Source organism: Eutrigla gurnardus (assembly GCF_963514095.1).
Source record: "Eutrigla gurnardus genome assembly, chromosome: 7".
NCBI classification, from domain to species: Eukaryota; Metazoa; Chordata; class Actinopteri; order Perciformes; family Triglidae; genus Eutrigla; species Eutrigla gurnardus.
The window spans coordinates 5,436,528-5,458,298 of NC_139921.1; the positions used below are offsets into that span (position 1 = coordinate 5,436,528).

The window sequence follows — 21,771 nt, forward strand, 5'->3', positions numbered from 1 at the left end:
ATGCTACGATGCTTAAAGTTCGTTTGGGTTTTTAGGACGTTGTTATGGAAACAGTGCAGCGTATAGAAACTTGGTAAATTGAGGAGACAATAATCACTGATCCACGCTCCGAAGCAGAAGATGCCGTTGCCACTCACAGGATAGTTAAAACCCAAAAGCAGAAGAAGAGAAAGTGGGCGGGACCAGCAAAGAGGTTTTCAAGCTCACGCAGACACACGATGGAAATGGCGCCCAGCAGAGAGGATGGAGGTCAGGTGTTACAACGGGAAACAGAATACTCTTCAAACCGGCTTTGTACGCAATAAGAGTTTTATTGTTTTCCAGGAAGAATGCCGTACATTTTCTCAACGTGTTGTTTCTGTCATGACATTCGCGCCACTACGTAATGCATTCATCGTAATGTAAGCTAGCGTTAGCTCACGGTAGTTTAGGCTCACAGGTCGGACGGAGCTAGGATTTGTTAAATACACTTGAACCGTGTGTATTTGGGCGTGGCCCATGGTAGTTTAAGCGACTAGCGTCTGAAGGGAAGTTGTTTTTCATGAGTGCGACAGCGAGCCGGCCTCTGGGACCACATGGTGCTAACGTGTTAGCTTCCAGGCTAGCTTCACGCTGGTTGTCGCCCGATGCCCCTCATTCCCGCCGGGTTGCTGCTCCACGCTGGGCTTGTTGGAAGCAGCCTCCACATTTGTGCGACATTCTTCCCCATAGCGTCGCGGTTAACAAAGTATTTATCTTCATCCAAGTATTTTACAAGAAATACATTTAAGTCAACTATTAAAGATCTTATGTTTTGACTGTGGATACAACCTGTGTTTACATTTAACTCAACTATTAAAGATATTATGTTTTGACTGTGGATACAACCTGTGTTTACATTTAACTCAACTATTAAAGATCTTATGTTTTGACTGTGGATACAACCTGTTAGCATTACGTTGAAACCAAGTGCAGTTACTGTATCATACAGATATATCCTGTAGGCTGGAGGAAGTCATCCTACAGGACTGTGACACAGTGGGCAGTAGCTGTACTTGCTGATCTTCTGCCCTTGAGCACAGTGTTTACACACACTGCACATCCAGAACTGGTACTCCTGGATCGGCAGACCCGTCACAATGCATCTGGGTAATTTCTCTTCCGCCCTAAAAGGAAACAATGGAATGAGTTGAAATCAGGGATCTTGCTACAGCAACGAAGCGTGTTGAGCCCTCTTTTGCCAGCTACTCACACAACGAGCCAATTCAACTGTTATACATTGTCTTTACGTTGTCTTCATAGCACTATTATGTTTGTTAATGAGGACTTTTCTTGTGTGACGGCATGGACAGAAGTATGACATTGACACCTGAGAAAATCTATTGATAACGTGAGCAAAAGTCTTGACTTGTTTTTAGATCCAAACTGATGTGGATTGGCTGAAAGAGATGGCTTCTACTTGTCATCTATTATCTGTTATTTTATTATAGTCTGAACACTTGAGGGTGCTCCGATAATGTTGTTGAGACGTCGATGTGAACTCACCCCTCTGATGATCCGTACAGCTCCATGGTGTGGCTGTCCTTTGGGGTGTGCTTGGTGAAGATCTCCAGGGCCAGATCCTCATAAAGCTGCCGCTGTTGCGGGCCCAGACTCTCCAGGGACTCCAGCTTGATGAAGGCCTGTGAGCACGTGCCGAAGGCCTTGTTGGATGCGGCGCAGAGGGCGAGCAGAGAGTAGATCTCCACCTCGGGGATGATGTCCTCGTACTCACGCAGGTGAAGGGCTTTGAGGAAAGGGAGAGTTGTAGTGATTCTGCTTGTATTTGTGAAAGGAAACTAACTTGATAAAGGACATAGTCCTATCAAAGTGAAGAAAATGATTTGTGAGAAATACTGTGTGATACTAAGTAAATATTTTTCAGATACTATGTTATTTGGGGATAGGTTCATGGATGACTCTAAATGTCCCGTAGGTGTGAATGTGAGGGTGAATGGTTGTTTGTCTCTACATGTCTCCCTGTGATAGACTGGTTACCTGTCCAGGTGAACCCTGCCTTCACCCAATGACAGCTGGGATTGGCTCCAGCCCCCCCGCGTACCTGAATACAGGATAAGCGGTAGACAATGGATGGATGGATACTATGTTATTTTTGGGAGATACTAAGTCAATATTTTTCAGATACTATGTTATTTTTGAGAGATACTAACTAAGAAAATGATTTGTGAGAAATACTGTGTCGTTCTCAGGTCTGACCAGGTTCTTTCTCTACTTTTACTGGTTTGTACAACTAATAATACGACTGAGTGCTGTCCTAATTATTTATCCAGATTCTACTAAGGTTTCTGATTTAATTTAATAATGTGACCCATATCAGAATAATGTCTACTTTAAAATGTGTGGAGCGACAACCTGGGCTCTGCTATAGTGTATGTTGTTTTCTTCATAAATGTGAGGGAATGTGCTATATAAACTATATTATATGTCACAGAATCGACTCTTTGAGTGAGTAATGATGACATGCTCCGGTCCCAGGTGACTTGGTACCTGTACGCATGGCGTTCTCCATGAAGCCTTCGTAGAGCTGCCTCTGAGCCAGCAGGAAGAAGTGATACGCCTCGGCTCCACGCCAGGCAGCGTCCACCACACGATTGTCTGAAGAGGTTGCATCTTCCTCCAGCAGCCCAGCCAGCGCAGATGTGGCCTGATTACAGCAGTGTGACATTTCAAGGCTTTCATTAGAAGGAAACATCATCCTCGTGTAAAGACGTATAAACGTTTTAGTACTAATATATCACCTCAGACTTCTTCCCGGTGCCTTTGCTCTGCTGTGACGTCTTCACCTGCTCGTGGTAATCTTCAACCAGACGCGCTGCCAGCACATAAAGTTTCTTCACCCTCAGGGGTCGAGTCCTTTTCTTCGCCTCCTCCTCTGCTATCTGGAACGGACGTGACAGGGGTGGTAGAAATCATGCCCACAAACAAGTTATTCCAGAAGATTAGCTGCATGTCTGAATAAAACATGGAGATTACAGAATAATTACAGTCATAGTATTTTCCCTGTAACCTAAACGTTGGCCTGTAATGAGAAGGTCCCAGTGTGATTGACCTTTATTTACATTATTAACCATTAAATGCTGCTCTGAGGGGGCTGATGGGAGCTCAAACAATTATAAACGCTTCATTTGAATGTTGAATTTCTCATGAAGCTCCTCAAACGTAACGAGCATGAAAACCTGAGCCTACCTTGAACATGAGTTTGGCTGCATCCAGGAAATGGTGGGCTTTCCGATACAGTTCCACCGCCTCCAGAGTTTTATTCTTCTCTAGAAGATGTGATGCATATTTGGAAAGAAGAGACTTGATCTCCTTCATGTTGTGAGTCCTGGCGAGTTCCACTGCTTTGTTCCACTGTGAGGAAACGACGGCGTTCATTCAAAAGCAAAATTACAACTTCTGCCTGGAGCTTTTTAAAAAGGTCATTTGTCAAGCCAATCAGAATCAATAATCATAAAAGCCAGGGTTATAAATGTAACATTTGCTTGAATTTAGCTTTTTTTTTAATTAAAATGACTGACTGACTCTGCTGCATATCTCTCACAGTCACAGCACAAAAGACCAGGAAACGATTCAAAGTCAAAGTGTGTGTGTCTCTGTGTGTGTGTGTGTGTGTGTGTGTGTGTGGGGCTGCTGAGGTACACCACAGTCAAAGTGTGTGTGGCTGGTTTTCAGTCTCACCTGGTTCAGGTGGACACAGGTGTCGACAGCAGCTTTGGGTTGGTTGCACTTCAGGTAGGCCTTCACAGCTTGTTCACACATGCCCACCGTGGCAAACATCTGTCCGATATCCTAAAACACAGACATGGAGACGACGGAGCGTCGGCTTTAAGGATTCAGAGTGAAGACTAAAGTTTCTACGTAAAGCTCAAAGAACTCACCGGTAAAAGCTTATGATTCTCCGGCAGCATGGAGGTCAGCTCTTCAAGGCCATCATAATCCTCTAACATGTAGTAACACTCTGCCAGCCTCTCCTGGTTACGACCCTGGAGGTAGTACGACACTGCATTGACCCTTTAAACAGAAAGGATTCAGACTTTAAACCTGCAGCTTTGATTATGTGATTGTATTACAACACGTGTGTACATTGTTTCTGCACTCAATACTCTAAACGACCGAAGAATTCAATTTCAATACCACTTCTGTCTGTCAGCAAAGTAGTCTCCAATGGCATTGTATGCCTGTTCCAGCAGAGCATCGTCACAGTCTCCAGAGCCGGTTTTGAGCAGCTGGAGCACCCTGAACCAGTCTCCCAGCTTGATCCGAAGGCTGATGGCAAGGTCCCTACGAGACAGGAATCATCATCACGCCTCAAGAATAACGGAATGAACGCAAACAAGAGCTGAATGAATCACGTTACCTGCGATCCATGTCCAGGTACATCCGCTCGGCCTCCTCAAACCTGCTGAAGTACGCCGCCACCTCCGCCTGTTTCATGGGCTCGCTCTGCAGGTTGCCCAGTCGCTTGACAAACTCGATGCCCTGATAGTCTTTGCAGCGGACGAAGGCCTGTTCAGCCGTCTTCAGATCCAGTTTCTGGAGGGCTGCCTCAGCCAGGAGACGCCTGGCGGGTTCGTAACGGAGAGGGGGAGGTTAGCTGCCATCGCTGGTGCTGCATGGCATGAATCCTAATACCCTCTCTAATATCATTCATTTAGCTAATAAGCTGCTGTCATTCAACAATCCGTGACTCAGTTAAATGTAAATCCATATATGTTTTTTTTTAACCGAATCATTGTCTGTAATCTATTGATCCAGGACGTTATAACCCTGTGAGACGGATACAACGGTTATCCTTAAAGTGATGGTTCGGAGTAAAATACACCCTAGGTCATTTCCACCATGACATCCAGCCAAACACCCCCTCAGAAGCATTTTGAGCGATGGTCAACAATGGGTAAGATAGGGCGATCAGCCGAATGGCTTAGTACTGGCACATTATGTATATCTGGTAAATTACCCCACTAATAATGCATGGAATGTTACCAAACTTCTGCAGTAGTACACATAGGGTCTGTACTCACAAAACCAGGCATTTGTATGTTTGTAAGTCAATCATTTATAAAAATTCAGCTAAACTTTTTCATACTCTCGCATGAAACTCGCATCACGGAAACTTGGTAAACACGGCGCTAGCGTTAGCATCCGAGGATAGAAGCTATCAGGCAAGTGTTCTTTTCAATAAACTCCTGATGTACTTACAAACTTTCACATGCCTGGTTTTGTGAGTACAGACCCTATGTGTACTACTGCAGAGGTTTGGTAACATTCCATGCATTATTAGTGGGGTAATTTACCAGATATACATAATGTACCATAGCGCTAGTACTAAGCCATTCGGCTGATCGCCCTATCTTGACCAATGCTGACCATCACTAAAATGCTTCTGAGGGGGTGTTTGGCTGGATGTCATGGTGGAAATGACCGAGGGTGTATTTTACTCCGAACCATCACTTTAAATCACAGACTTGAACTGGCTCCTGGAAACTGATCTTTTGATGTTGCCAGATTTGGAGGGATGCTGCAAGAATTGACACACTAGCCAGAGAACACACATCAGATGATGACACTGCTGCTTCAAAAGACACTCTGCAATAACCCTCCTACACCAGGAGAGAGCTCACAAGAAAAAGGCTAATTCACTGACACTAACCTGACCCGGCAACAAAGTTAAATGATCATTTCAACACACGATTTAGGAATCGAGAATTGATTTTGCTGCTTCGTTTTGATTGATTAGATGACCTGTAAACGAGACGCCCACATATGTTCTTGTATGATGAAAGGACAGCGTTTAAACTTAAAGTCATGTTTTTGAGTGAAAAGTTTGGATGAAATCGTTGTACCAGAGTCTTGGGTGAGGATTGTCTTCAATGAACTGTGAGGCATCTTCAATCCCCACTTTCTCAATCAATGCACGGCTGTCTCTCAGGGAGCGGATTTCAAAGTTGATGAGGTTGTCTTTGTTCGGCCTCTCTGGATCCTGACGAGTACAAACTGCATCGTCAGCACTTTCAAGGTACAACAAGTGAGTTGTGAAAAAGCCTCCTATTATGCCTGTTAACACTATAAAGGGGTGGATTCTCATTTTGCAATCAGCTGTCAACAGAAAATATCAAGACGAGTTATCATTTATATAAATATGTTAATACACCATCTTTAGGACAAGTTTGTATATCAATCACTGAACCCGTGTTACCTAGAATATTTGTTTTCTTTTTGCATGCAGTGAAGGAAGAAAAGTCCTTGGAGAAAAAAAAGCAGAAAGGTTTTGATGAATTGAATACAGCAACGCTATGTGAAAACATCCGTTGGTGGGAGGGTTTGGTCTTTTAATTCACCAAGAATTTTCTGTTTTTGGATTCTTGGGTTACGTGGAGGCATGAAGAGAGTTTTGAAGGTAACACATGGTGAGTAACTGATATACAAATGTACAGGCGATTATTTTGGGCTGTTTTCTGTCAAAGGTTTACCTTCATGATTTCATCAAGCAGGACAGATTTGATTTCCAGGTCTTCAAAGTTGCAAATGTATCCAGACGTTTGGATGGGTTCCTGTTGTTTATTTAAATACAATACATGGTTACAAGAGTTGCTTGTTCCTGGGTGGAAATCATGTGTGTTCTAGTCCTGCTCAATGTGTAAAGTGTCCTGATGTGATACGACACTATAAATTAAATGGATTGAAATTGATTCACTAAATGTTGCTGAGCCCTCACCTCTGGGTCCAGGTTCCTGAAGACGTACATCCTGGTCTTCTCCATCATGGCAAACAGATCAGGATTATCGTGCGCCCACTTCATGTCCCAAACATCCTTCCGCTCAAACTTGGAAGGGTCTCCTGCAGACGCCTGGTTCCCTGCGCCGTCATCTGTGGAGGCACGGACTTCCAGGTCCAACAACGTCAGCACGCCTGCAATGTCGATTATGGCCAGACGACTAAAGAGAATAATACCATCATTTATATGAAGAATTCAACAGCATTCAAAGAGTGTTTGAGCTGGTTAATAATAGAATTCTGTAGAGCAAAGAGTTTAATTATCATAACACCAATCAATACATCAATACATCAATACATGCCTGGAGTTGCAGTTCAAGGACAGATAGTAGGCTCTGTTGTTCAAAGTGTATTTCTGGATGAGAACAACATTTGGGAGGCTGTATCTGTGGATGGTGCCAGACTCACGGCCCTGTACACACACACACACACACACACACACACACACACACACACACACACACACACACACACACACACACACACACACACACACACACACACACACACACACACACACACACTGTTGTACATTAGCTGCATGATTAATAGTAGAATGGAAACAGAGAGGTACATACCACAATCAGGCTCTTATCTGTTGCTGTAATACAACAAATGGGATCTCGAGTTGCCTGAAACACAACAGAAACACACGGGAACCATGACGACATATTCAATGATCTAGTAAAAAATCTCTTTATTCTCATTGATATTATTTATTTTGGAGCTAACAATCAAATCATATTGAGTAGTTTATATATGTCTAGTAAATCAATGATATTGAGTAGTTTATATATGTTTAGTAAATCAATGATATTGAGTCGTTTATATATGTTTAGTAAATCAATGATATTGAGTAGTTTATATATGTCTAGTAAATCAATGATATTGAGTAGTTTATATATGTCTAGTAAATCAATGATATTGAGTAGTTTATATATGTCTAGTAAATCAATGATATTGAGTAGTTTATATATGTTTAGTAAATCAATGATATTGAGTAGTTTATATATGTCTAGTAAATCAATGATATTGAGTAGTTTATATATGTTTAGTAAATCAATGATATTGAGTAGTTTATATATGTCTAGTAAATCAATGATATTGAGTAGTTTATATATGTTTAGTAAATCAATGATATTGAGTAGTTTATATATGTTTAGTAAATCAATGATATTGAGTAGTTTATATATGTTTAGTAAATCAATGATATTGAGTAGTTTATATATGTCTAGTAAATCAATGATATTGAGTAGTTTATATATGTTTAGTAAATCAATGATATTGAGTAGTTTATATATGTTTAGTAAATCAATGATATTTAGTCGTTTATATATGTTTAGTAAATCAATGATATTGAGTCGTTTATATATGTTTAGTAAATCAATGATATTGAGTCGTTTATATGTCTAGTAAATCAATGATATTGAGTTGGTTATATATGTTTAGTAAATCAATGATATTGAGTAGTTTATATATGTTTAGTAAATCAATGATATTGAGTAGTTTATATATGTTTAGTAAATCAATGATATCGAGTAGTTTATATATATGTTTAGTAAATCAATGATATTGAGTAGTTTATATATGTCTAGTAAATCAATGATATTGAGTTGGTTATATATGTTTAGTAAATCAATGACATTGAGTAGTTTATATATGTTTAGTAAATCAATGATATTGAGTAGTTTATATATGTTTTGTAAATCAATGATATTGAGTAGTTTATATATATGTTTAGTAAATCAATGATATTGAGTAGTTTATATATGTTTAGTAAATCAATGATATTGAGTTGTTTATATATGTTTAGTAAATCAATGATATTGAGTAGTTTATATATGTTTAGTAAATCAATGATATTGAGTTGTTTATATATGTTTAGTAAATCAATGATATTGAGTAGTTTATATATGTTTAGTAAATCAATGATATTGAGTTGTTTATATATGTTTAGTAAATCAATGATATTGAGTAGTTTATATATGTTTAGTAAATCAATTATATTGAGTCGTTTATATGTCTAGTAAATCAATGATATTGAGTAGTTTATATATGTTTAGTAAATCAATGATATTGAGTTGTTTATATATGTTTAGTAAATCAATGATATTGAGTAGTTTATATATGTTTTGTAAATCAATGATATTGAGTAGTTTATATATGTTTAGTAAATCAATGATATTGAGTAGTTTATATATGTTTAGTAAATCAATGATATTGAGTAGTTTATATATGTTTAGTAAATCAATGATATTGAGTTGTTTATATATGTTTAGTAAATCAATGATATTGAGTAGTTTATATATGTCTAGTAAATCAATGATATTGAGTAGTTTATATATGTTTAGTAAATCAATGATATTGAGTCGTTTATATATGGTTAGTAAATCAATGATATTGAGTCGTTTATATATGTCTAGTAAATCAATTATATTGAGTCGTTTATATGTCTAGTAAATCAATTATATTGAGTAGTTTATATATGTCTAGTAAATCAATGATATTGAGTAGTTTATATATGTCTAGTAAATCAATGATATTGAGTTGGTTATATATGTTTAGTAAATCAATGATATTGAGTTGGTTATATATGTTTAGTAAATCAATGACATTGAGTCGTTTATATATGTTTAGTAAATCAATGATATTGAGTAGTTTATATATGTTTAGTAAATCAATGATATTGAGTTGGTTATATATGTTTAGTAAATCAATGATATTGAGTAGTTTATATATGTCTAGTAAATCAATGATATTGAGTTGGTTATATATGTTTAGTAAATCAATGATATTGAGTAGTTTATATATGTTTAGTAAATCAATGAAATTGAGTAGTTTATATATGTTTAGTAAATCAATGATATTTAGTCGTTTATATATGTTTAGTAAATCAATGATATTGAGTCGTTTATATATGTTTAGTAAATCAATGATATTGAGTCGTTTATATGTCTAGTAAATCAATGATATTGAGTTGGTTATATATGTTTAGTAAATCAATGATATTGAGTAGTTTATATATGTTTAGTAAATCAATGATATTGAGTAGTTTATATATGTTTAGTAAATCAATGATATCGAGTAGTTTATATATATGTTTAGTAAATCAATGATATTGAGTAGTTTATATATGTCTAGTAAATCAATGATATTGAGTAGTTTATCTATGTCTAGTAAATCAATGATATTGAGTAGTTTATCTATGTCTAGTAAATCAATGATATTGAGTAGTTTATGTCTAGTAAATCAATGATATTGAGTAGTTTATATATGTTTAGTAAATCAATGATATTGAGTAGTTTATATATGTTTAGTAAATCAATGATATTGAGTAGTTTATATATGTTTTGTAAATCAATGATATTGAGTAGTTTATATATGTTTAGTAAATCAATGATATTGAGTAGTTTATATATGTCTAGTAAATCAATGATATTGAGTAGTTTATATATGTTTAGTAAATCAATGATATTGAGTAGTTTATATATGTTTAGTAAGTCAATGATATTGAGTAGTTTATATATGTTTAGTAAATCAATGATATTGAGTAGTTTATATATGTTTAGTAAATCAATGACATTGAGTAGTTTATATATGTCTAGTAAATCAATGATATTGAGTAGTTTATATATGTTTAGTAAATCAATGATATTTAGTAGTTTATATATGTTTAGTAAATCAATGATAGAGTTGTTTATATATGTCTAGTAAATCAATGATATTGAGTCGTTTATATATGTTTAGTAAATCAATGATATTGAGTAGTTTATATATATGTTTAGTAAATCAATGATATTGAGTAGTTTATATATGTTTAGTAAATCAACGATATTGAGTAGTTTATATATGTTTAGTAAATCAATGATATTGAGTTGTTTATATATGTTTAGTAAATCAATGATATTGAGTAGTTTATATATGTCTAGTAAATCAATGATATTGAGTAGTTTATCTATGTTTAGTAAATCAATGATATTGAGTAGTTTATATATGTCTAGTAAATCAATGATATTTAGTCGTTTATATATGTTTAGTAAATCAATGATATTGAGTCGTTTATATATGTTTAGTAAATCAATGATATTGAGTAGTTTATATATATGTTTAGTAAATCAATGATATTGAGTAGTTTATATATGTTTAGTAAATCAATGATATTGAGTAGTTTATATATGTTTAGTAAATCAATGATATTGAGTAGTTTATATATGTTTAGTAAATCAATGATATTGAGTAGTTTATATATGTCTAGTAAATCAATGATATTGAGTAGTTTATATATGTTTAGTAAATCAATGATATTGCCATGTTAACATTTCAAAATAGGACAATTCCCCCTAGAAAATATGTTTTGTTATATAGTGATAAAATGTAAAAGTAATGTACTAGTTTCACAGTATACTGTTCTAAAAACGGTTATTTTTTGATTTTGTGCTAAAACCTGGATGTTACGACAACCTGTGCAAACGTCTCTTACTGTGAAGGCTTTTGCAAAATCTGGACTGCTCTCACTGACTCCAGATGGGTTGATGTCAATGTGATAGACCCTAATAAGGCAGGAAGAGAGAACAAATGAAAAAGAGCCAGACAGACAGACGGCCTCCCTTTACACTGAGGTGAACTGTGGTCCGGGTGCTAGGAGAGCCCTGGCAGAACATCAGGCCATGGCCAGCCTGTCTGGAACCTCTGGCATTTGATTCAGATGAATGCCATCTTTTCATAGCGCTGTCAGTAAACAGCAACGCCCTACAGTGAAGCCAGTAAACGCACGGGTTCATCCTCTGACTCCCAGGATGGAGCCTTTAATCTGGCCTCCCTGTCACTTTCCAGGAGCTGCTGGATGTGTACGGTAAGTTTCCATTTCGTTGAGATGCAGCTCCATTGTGCTCTAAACGTACCTCTCTATTCCCTCCTTCTTCGTTCTGGTCACTTGGTTGATCTCCAGGGCAGTTAATTTCTTTGCCACTCTGTACTGCCACAAGTAGAAAGCCTCTTTGGATGCAGCGATCACATGTGTTGTTGTCATGGTGACAAAAAGTGGATCTGACCAATAAGAAGAGATATATAAAAGTGTGTTATTTGAGAGAAAGTAAATGCACTTCTTTCTTATTTTAGGTCATTCAGTGAATCATCTCTGGCATTTCAAACTGAGAGCTTACCAATGTCACCAACTAACAGGATTTTAAAGTTTGTTTGTGTGAACGCACAGTTTCAATACATTTATGCAAAGAGTAATCAGGCATTCACATTGTATATTAGCGGTGAAAGATTTCATAAAGTACACGTAATTCTCTGACAGTGAACTATATCAGACTGCATTAGGAAATCTTACAAATTATAGTTTGTAAATCTTTTCTTAAGGACAACTCTAAATAATGCAGTGAGTTGTCAAACAGATTTATGATAATAAAGCCATCATTAGTCTACAACAGGAGGAGACAACTCCAAAGACACATACTTGATGAACCTGTTTATTATTATTATTATTATATATTATATTAGATTATATATATATAGAAATATATTTATATTATAATTGTATATTTATATTATATTTATTATATTAGATTATATATATATATAGAAATATATTTATATTATTATTGTATATTTATATTATATTTATTATATTATATTGTATATATCTGAAACCTATTCAGTCCCATGGAGCCTTTCAAATCGTAGACTTTGAACTGACCTGAGCTTCTCAGAGACAGCATGCTAAATATTTGTGGGGTATAAAGATGCCCAGTGCCAACGTCTACGTCGCTATAGGATTCTGTGGATGAAAGATGGAGTGTGGGCGGCAGGTGGCAGAACGCCAACCTGCTTCTGTACACAAGAAGGTTGGTATTTCTCCATACATAGGGTGTGATCTCTCACATTGGCTTGAAGAAAAACACCAACCTTATGGTAAATTAGATCTGACTCTGATCAACCCACTGTTTATTACCAGCTTTACTTCTGTGAACCCACTGAATGCAAGTTTTCAGGGAACATGGCTGGTTTAAAGCTTTTATGCAGTCTGAAGAAAACCAAACAAAGTGGCATCACAAGATCAATATTTCTTTCTTTTCCGGATGAACTCACCGATGTCGATGTATTTTGAGTCCAATGGAGTCCCAATGGAGTTACACAGAATCAGGACATACTGGAAAACACACAGTAGTGCAATTATATTCTACAGGTCGATTATGGATCTTTATAAAAAACAAATTGTCTTGAATTTAGAGAGTGTGGTTTCTGTTTGTACGTTACCCTTGCATGACTCCCAGACTCTAACTCAGCATCCTCCTGTGTGGCAATGAATTAAAACAAAAAACCGGGAGGTAAGACAAAACATGTGTGATCCTTCCTCTGACGGCTCACTCTCATTCTTCTACTGAACACCATTGTGTGGAGAAGTTCAAATAGATCTGAGTCACAAAGCAGGTAACTAGTGTATCAAGTCAACCTGTGCTGGTTCATTGAGGTGGGTGCTTGTACCTGAGGCTGGGTGTCATCGGCTTTGCTGGCGAGGATGCAGAAGTCCCCTGAGGTCGTGATGGACATCAAGCTCTTGACATATTTGACAAACGTCTCGTTGTTTTTGGTGTCCCAGAAGACGACACAGTACTCCTGGCGCTCCGGCTTGGTGTAGGCGTACACCACCGTGCTGCAGCAGTAGCCCCACTGTTAGGAGACATGGAAGATGATGACATTCACCTCCTGTGTGCGGCTTCGAAACGCTGGGAAGAAATACGACCAAAGGAAGACCAACAACTGTCTAATACATCAAGTATAAACACTTTCTCAGAGACTTCTATACAACCAGAATTATTTTTGCAACCAAATGAAAGAGAAAACCATTATGCAAAAGAACCTTTAGACACTTTCAAATTAATGGAACTTGTAAACAATTTCCAATAAAATCCAAACATACATATTTAAAGACAACAGGGCTGGTTTATTTATTACTGTGATTATTTAATTTGTTTTTATTAACTCTGCCCTGATGAATAATTTCAGAGATATTTTACGTTTTTCAGCCATTTCTTCCCATTCAAGCAGATTACGGAATCTTCAAGAGATTATTTATATTAACATTAAATATTCACACTTTTTCAAGCATTTCAAAGCTCATCTAGTCATTCACACTTCCAGATAGAAACTAAACAGTCACAGTTTAAATATATCACTAGCTTTTCAACAAACCCTACATTATTTCATGGTTTTATATATTCTAGACATTTTTCAAAGCTTTAAAAGGCAGAAATCCACATTTGGCTTCAGCTTATCAACTGTTCACAACCGTAACTTCTTCACAACTTCTCTAGTTCAGTTTTCTGTTTTTATAAGTAAGACCTGTTTCATTCCCAAAAGCCTTAATTAAAGCAGCCACAGTGTGTCCATGTACCTTGTAGTCGGGTCTGATGTTGGCAAAGTAGATGTAGGAGTCCACGGCCAGGCCGATCCGCAGGCCTCCTCCCTCCCAGCCGACTCCTGCCATCTGCTTTCCAGGCACTTTAAGAGTTCTCAGATGCTGTTTAAACAAGAGAAAGGGAGAAATCAATGTCTTTCTGCATTTTTATATTTCCCTGGGGTTCATACGAGATCTGTATTAAAGGGATGATTTTTAATCAAGTTACTCAAGAATTGTTTTGTGTTGAGATTTCTGGCTTTACTATCGAGTGCTGCAAGACATATTAGTTGGGAGTTGGTTTCCTGGCCATTTGTTTGAAATACGCACCCTCACCCCTAGATGCCGCCAAATTCTCAACACTGGCCCTTTAAATTCAATTTAAAACACTGAACCAAACAGAATACATAGGGTCTCATTCATGTACACATTTCAGCATTCAACAAAATGTTTTCCTCGGTATCAAATCTTCTCCTTCCTTTGACTCCACCGTGTAGATACACAGTGATGTTGTTAGGCATATTTTAGGGGGACTGGAGCTACCCGAAATTGTTCCCAAGCCCCTCCCCCCCACAAATAATTCTTATTTTCTATTTATGCATTTATTTATTTATTTTTTGGTCTTTATTTTCAGAATAATCTCATACTGATGAAAGGGTTTAAATAGAGTTTTAGGATTATAGCAGCATAGTCTGTAGAAAGAATATGGGTCATTCCGTGTCATTTCATCAAATTTCTGAAAATCTTCCCACCTGACCATCTCAGAATGTCCTGAAATAATTCAAGTACAAAGACACACTTGTTAATAGGACAAATCCAAAATATTAGGTCTCTACTGTCAATAGTTTTCTCATGAAACATCATTGAATGAAGGGTAGTTTAGACGGTTTTTGGCATCATGCTCTGAAAAGCCATTTTTAAACAGCAATATCTGGAAAACTATCTCACCTGTGGCCTTCAAAATTTCTACAGAGTATATCTGTTACTAATAGCCTCCAGACATGAAATATCAGGGGGTAGCTCAATGATAACCTAGTATGGTAGGTACTTAAAATGAAGCTTGTTGAAATAAAGTAGTACATTTGAAGAGTGGCTGAGCTCCCATTTTTACAGATAAAAGACTTCTATCACTTCTGCCTTGATCTCTGGTGTTAGCTTAAACATTCTACAAAATATGGTTTCTCTTAGATTATTAGTTTCACAGATATTAAGGCTCAAAAATGGAAGTAAACACATCTTTGCCCAACTTCAGAGTCATATTCCAAAAAACTGACAACAAGTATCAGGTCCAAACTTACTTATTTTGAAAGATCATATTCTTGTTAAAATCATATTAAAAAATCGGGAGGGTGTTTTGCCTCATTTTGTCGCAGTGATTTTTTAAAATCCTGATATTGGTGGGGTTTTTGTGTCCGGTTTTGGTACTGCATGTCTTAATATCCTACAAGTAAACATCACAGCAGGGCAATTCAATTGTGTTTTTTACCATTTACCAAAGACTTACATGTGACTAAATGCTACTGATACATTCAGCCTCATGAAAACATTAAAATGTAGCACAGTTGTAGTTACAGAGGCAATACGTCCTTGAATGTGAGTTAAACATGGTGAAAGCAGCTTTTAATGTCTTAAACCATGAACAAACATAGCATAATATTGAAGACTGTACATTTTGTCATACTTTAAGTATATAAATTACACAACCAAATCAAATAATAATCTTAATTTGAGCATAAAGATTTTACATTACAGTAGAAAAGTCTCCAAAAGTTTGTCCAGGTGGAGCCAAAAAGGGTTCTCCTATGAGGACAAGCTGAAGAACCTTATATGGTTCTACTTAGCACTTTTATTTCTAAGAGTGCAGACACTGTATCCTCATTTTGCTGGAATAAATACAGAATAAATCCATACAAAATACAGTTATTTGGATAAGTTCATATTTATGTTGTCAGATTTCACTGTGACCTTTAAAACCAGTCTTGGTTTATTCTATACTTCATGACAGAAATATTACTGAGCAGAATCCCACTGTGATTGAACCGATCTACAGGACAGTAAGTGGTGTATTTAAAGTACTTTCTTTGGACCTGCAGCTTCTCTAATGGAGAGAGGAATTAGATACGCTATCACTTATCATTTACATCTTCAGGTTCTGAGCATGCAGCTTTAATGAGTCTAAAAGTGAACATGACAGTAACTCTGGTTCAACAGAAGAGAATGGAAGAAGACACTGTCTGTTGCTTTTAACTGGTTACCAGCTGGACTTCTTCACTGGTTGTAGTTCCAATACAGGACTACAAAGATGCACGATTAGAAAGATAAAACACATTGAGCTGAATTAGTGGGCAGGTTGCCGGTTAAAACTCGGTGACGCTGCGATGACAGCGGACCGTCAACGTCTCTGCGTTGACGTTAACGTACCATGACGGCAATTCACAGAGGGTTCATTGCTTAAAAGCACTTCGGCATAATCACCTGGAGGGTAACAGCCCGGTCTAACTTGTTTGTTATGAGATAAAAACACTAATCAAAGGAAACTTACTTGACTCATCGTTGATTTGCGTTGTGCTGAGTTCAATGACCATTAGTAAATCACGGGACCAACGGTTAAAATTTGACAGAGATTCAAGGTTTCTATGTTAAATTATATAAATAGCAACTAGACTAGTAACATAATTAATCACTTTGGACATCAATATAAAAACGATTTCTTAGATTAACTTTAATCATGCGATTCACACACAAACTCACCTTGTGGAAACACCCCGTATAACTTGTTCCCCAAGTGGAGGGTTTTTAATGGTTCTAAGGTTACTATGGTTACAGTAACCTTCATAAAGGATCAAATAAGAAAATAACACAAATATATACACTATCACACTATCAAATGTTAATATATTGACAAATAAATTGTGAATTAAAATCTAAAATTAGGTATTTATTTTAACATGCAAGAATCATGTTGCTTGAGTCAGGATGCACCTCTCCATAGTAATCATCACCTCCTTATATGGTCGTTCGTGGGTGGGAGTTCTGCTAATTGCTGGGCAGCAGTCAGTTTATGATTGATTGGCATTCGTGAACATACACAGACCAAATCTGATTCATGAATCTGGAGTATGTTTGTAGTGAGGAGGAGATTTATGTGCAAATCTATAGCATTTCAACTAACTAGTCTATTCTGTGTGGATTCTTCCTCGTATGTGCGATACTGACAGGAACACTGCCTGGTAGCGTAGTGCATATTCCTAATCTTTATGCATACAACTGTAAGTAGTAAGGGAACCCCACCCTCACCTCTCCAAAGGGTGTGTAGAACTGCACCACATTGAACTCTTTGTCCAGATTTGAGGCTCTGAGAGAACCTGCCACCGCCAGAACACTGCCACAATGATTCCACTGGATACTGACCACATTCATCATGGTGTCAATACACACTGGGTCTGAAGAGAAAGGGAAGCAGCATAGCTCATCACCATCGGGAAGCATGTCATATCAGTGCAAGCTGGAGACACTCACTTTCATCGTTCTCGTAGCGCATGACCTGGCATCTTCCGTTGTCGAAACAGATGGCAAGACACGGGCAGTCTGGTTCCACGTATCCACGGGTTCCTGCATACCAGTGGATCCCGGCAATACTGACAGCTCCATTCATACTGGTGAGACAGCTGATGGTCATTTTCATCTGAAATACAACGTCACATTTAGTATTTCATGCAGGTACACAATGCAGAGTGAAGCTTTAAAGGGAGAAACCTTTTCAGTGATGATGGTAAATGCGGTTAATTGAAGAAATAAATGACTCAGTGCTGCTTCACTGACCAAGAAAGCTGTTTGCAGCCGAGAAAATCGGTTAGTCTTCTGCCATTTGACCTGACAGTGTGACGTAGTTGGATTTGGACTTCTAGTGTCGGCTTCTGGGTAGCCAGGAGGCACGTTTGCTCTAGATGCTGCGCACAAACAGAACTTCCTAAACCTAGTATGAGTTCCATTTTATAAATGTAAATAAAAGAAAACAGAACAAAACAGGACTTCCTTGTTCTCTTCATTTGAGGGCAGACGATGGTTACAGTGTTTATGCTGATATTCAGCCCTATTATTGGAGCCAGAGTATATAGGTGAGGAAATGCGTCAGAGAGATACGGGGAGGATATGGATATGTTTGTAGCAATGCATCCTGGTATGTGAAGGCAGTGGCTGCATGCCTCCTCTGAGCAGGAGAACTCTGTATTCTGGGTCTCTTTTGGAATCCTACACTGAGGGGCTTTACAAATCTACATTAACAAGATAATATCTCACCATTTAAAGTGTTATGAAGGCTAATGATTTGCCCACAATATGCCCTTTGATAACATATGATAAAAGATTGTTCCGAAACGTACGCTGAAAGTCTGCACCTATAAAAAATACCACCGCTGACAATATACTGTTTATTCATGAAATTGGCATGCGTAGTGAAATGACATTTCCATTTTACTTAAGCGTAAGCACTTACTATGAAGTTTCCTTGATTGTCATAGATTTGTACTTCCCCGTTGGCCATGCCGAAGAGGAGGATCTTGCTGTCTGGCGACCATGCCACATGGGCAAGCTGATTTCCCTTCAGCTCCTTTCCCCAAATCCGGTTTCCTGCAACAACAAAAACTGAACATGTTAGAACTCATTCCCCTCAGAATGTGGACAAAGCCACCCTTGTCAAGGGGCCAGAGATTTTATGCTCAATCTGGTTGGGAAAATGTTGTGATCGATGTCAGTTTTTTTACCATCTACAGATCCAACAATGACCGCGCCATCTTCATACACGATGCAGATCTTCTGACCGTCGGCGTTCCAACTCATGCTCCTCACCACCGACTTGTTTCGGTTGTTGATCATCTCCTCGTACCACGCGCCTTTGGAAGGGGCAAAGAAAAACAACTTTAATTTATTACGAGACAACTTGCATTGTTCTGTTTGAGGGCGGTATTCACCTTTGTAGAGCATCCACACAATGATGAGTCCATTCTGGTCGCTGGTGGTCAGCTTCTCGTACTGCTCGTTCCACGTGACCACTTGTACCGCGCCTGCAATCAGTGTCAGCTCATGTTTCTGTCTCACTTCACGTCTCTGATCCACAATGATTTGGTAACTGCTGAACATAGCTTACCACTGTGTCCCTCCAGAGTCTGGTTCATTGACAGATTACTGGGCGCAGCAAGACCCTTAAGTTTGGCGTCATCTGTTGAGAAAGCAGTCAAAGAGATGCCCAAGCAACTCACAATGAGGTAATAATTAAGACCAGCACTTATTGTTTCTTTCACTTTGCTGCTGGTTGTTTTTACCAACATAACAGCGTAACACCAGTGGGTCGGTCCAACAGACCGAGTGGACAAGGCGGTACGGTTTCTACTTGCAGTGGTTTGACTGAGGCACCAGAACGGAGCCAAAAGCTTATGTTCAATCTCAATCACATGGGTATTACATAAAGTCTTCGACTGGAACACACAGGGGTTAAAACGGGCCCTGGTTGGGTAGAGGGGTCCAGGGAGGTCCTCACCATGGGAGGTTTTTGATGAACAAGCTCTGGTTTAGAGAGCTGCGTTCTGGTTTAGAGACCTGAATTCTGGTTTAGAGACCTGTATTCATGGTTCAGAGACCTGCATTTTGGTTTAGAGACCTGCATTCTGGTTCAGAGACCCGCATTCTGGTTTAGAGACCTGCATTCTGGTTTAGAGACCTGAATTCTGGTTTAGAGACCTGTATTCATGGTTCAGAGACCTGCATTTTGGTTTAGAGACCTGCATTCTGGTTCAGAGACCCGCATTCTGGTTCAGAGACCTGCATTGTGGTTTAGAGACCTGCATTCTGGGTTAGAGACCTGCATTCTGGTTTAGAGATCTGAATTCTGGTTTAGAGACCTGCATTCTGGGTTAGAGACCTGCATTCTGGTTTAGAGACCTGTATTCTAGTTCAGAGACCTGAATTCTGGTTTAGAGACCTGCATTCTGGGTTAGAGACCTGCATTCTGGTTTAGAGATCTGAATTCTGGTTTAGAGACCTGCATTCTGGTTTAGAGACCTGCATTCTGGTTTAGAGACCTGCATTCTGGGTTAGAGACCCGCATTCTGGTTTAGAGACCTGCATTCTGGTTCAGAGACCTGCATTCTGGTTTAGAGACCTGCATTCTGGTTTAGAGACCTGCTTTCTGGTTTAGAGACCTGCTTTCTGGTTTAGAGACCTGCATTCTGGTTCAGAGACCTGCATACTGTGACAGTTACAAAGACTATCAGCAGGAGCCCAGTTTAACCCCTGGTAAAATATAAACATGATTAATCATCATTTTTCTATTATTACAATCATAATTATAATGATGTCATCAAGTATTTCAACCCTTTAGTAAGGAACTAAATGGATGAAATAGAGACGGTAAACCAGTCGTATGGGTTGGTTTTTATGCAGCAGACTTCACACTTATATGTTGTAAACCACTTTGTGTCAACTTTGCATGTTATGTGTACAATTGTTCTGTTATGTGTGTAGTATTTTGCAGATTCTCATTCTCATGCAAAAGGCTGTTTACTTGAGTCTTTACCATCTAAGGCAGTCAGGCAGCTAGACAGGTGTGCAGCAGTGTGTGAACCAGGACTGTGCAGGTTGTTAGCTCCAACCTCTGAACTCACCGGTCTGAGTTTCAAGCTTGAGCACCCTGAGGAGACCCTCGTCTCCTCCACAGGCAATGAAGCCCTGGTCTTTGTTCCAGGAGACACATTTCAGATGGATATTGTTGGGGATGGCGATCTAAGAAAACATGGGAAGCTGTCAACCAACGTTTAAACAGGACATGTTGATGATGAACGCGTCAGAGCGACCGTCACACTCACTTTCTTGCTGAGGTAGATAAACATGGCGGCGGTGAGACGGTACCGGACCTCCACCAGTCCGGAACGAAGGCTCACGACGTCGTTTTACTACATAGCAAACACTGACCTGACGTCAACTAGCAAACTACCAGCCAGAGTGAGCTAACTGTTGCTAGCCTAGCTGTGCTACATCAAGCGGCCTCGGTTTCGTGAATGTAGCGTTAGCCGGCACCGCTAACTTGGCTAATACACGTTAACGTGAAGCAGTGAAGTAACAAAGGCTGGTTCCGTTAAACGTAACTTCACATATTAACCGTCCGACAACGATTATGGTGACGTCATCAAGCGCAGTGGGGCATTTATTCAAGTCCGACGTTTCATTGCTTCATTTTGGAGGAATCCTGCTCTCACAGGTCGGAGCTTCCCTCGGTCTCCCGTGGTAACCGTAAACCGGAAGTGGGGTTGAGGTCTGGGGATTGTAGTCTTTGTTGTTCTGGTGATGGGCATTCTTTTGTAGATCCGTCCCATTATTTCGCTCCATCACTAAAACCAGCCATTCATTTTATTATATTTAATTTGGGAATCAGATTTTGTAGTTTTTGAGTAAAGGTTCCTTTAAAACGATTTAATTGAGCTTTGCAGGGATGTCCTGCACAGTATAGGCTCCATACAGTGGGACTACACATCCGTGAGAAAAGCTTAATCAGCAATTCAATA

General features: G+C 38.4%; 1 protein-coding gene across 1 annotated transcript; it reads right to left on the reverse strand.

Moving 5' to 3' along the window:
• Positions 1 to 249: 249 nt before the first annotated feature.
• Positions 250 to 21,492, reverse strand: wdr35 (WD repeat domain 35). The gene is made up of 28 exons (XM_084013360.1): positions 21,076 to 21,492; positions 20,875 to 20,992; positions 19,362 to 19,433; positions 19,186 to 19,278; positions 18,979 to 19,107; positions 18,711 to 18,844; positions 17,735 to 17,900; positions 17,513 to 17,658; positions 14,213 to 14,338; positions 13,303 to 13,488; positions 13,075 to 13,110; positions 12,907 to 12,967; positions 11,715 to 11,859; positions 11,294 to 11,363; positions 7,392 to 7,445; positions 7,116 to 7,225; positions 6,755 to 6,974; positions 6,510 to 6,590; positions 5,883 to 6,019; positions 4,397 to 4,600; positions 4,174 to 4,320; positions 3,918 to 4,050; positions 3,718 to 3,828; positions 3,226 to 3,390; positions 2,778 to 2,918; positions 2,527 to 2,683; positions 1,525 to 1,765; positions 250 to 1,145 (listed from the first exon to the last, which is right to left on the reverse strand). Exons 1-28 carry the CDS (start codon positions 21,097 to 21,099, stop codon positions 995 to 997), a joined length of 3,558 nt encoding a protein of 1,185 aa, XP_083869486.1. The 5' UTR covers positions 21,100 to 21,492; the 3' UTR covers positions 250 to 994.
• Between the last annotated feature and the right edge of the window lie 279 nt (positions 21,493 to 21,771).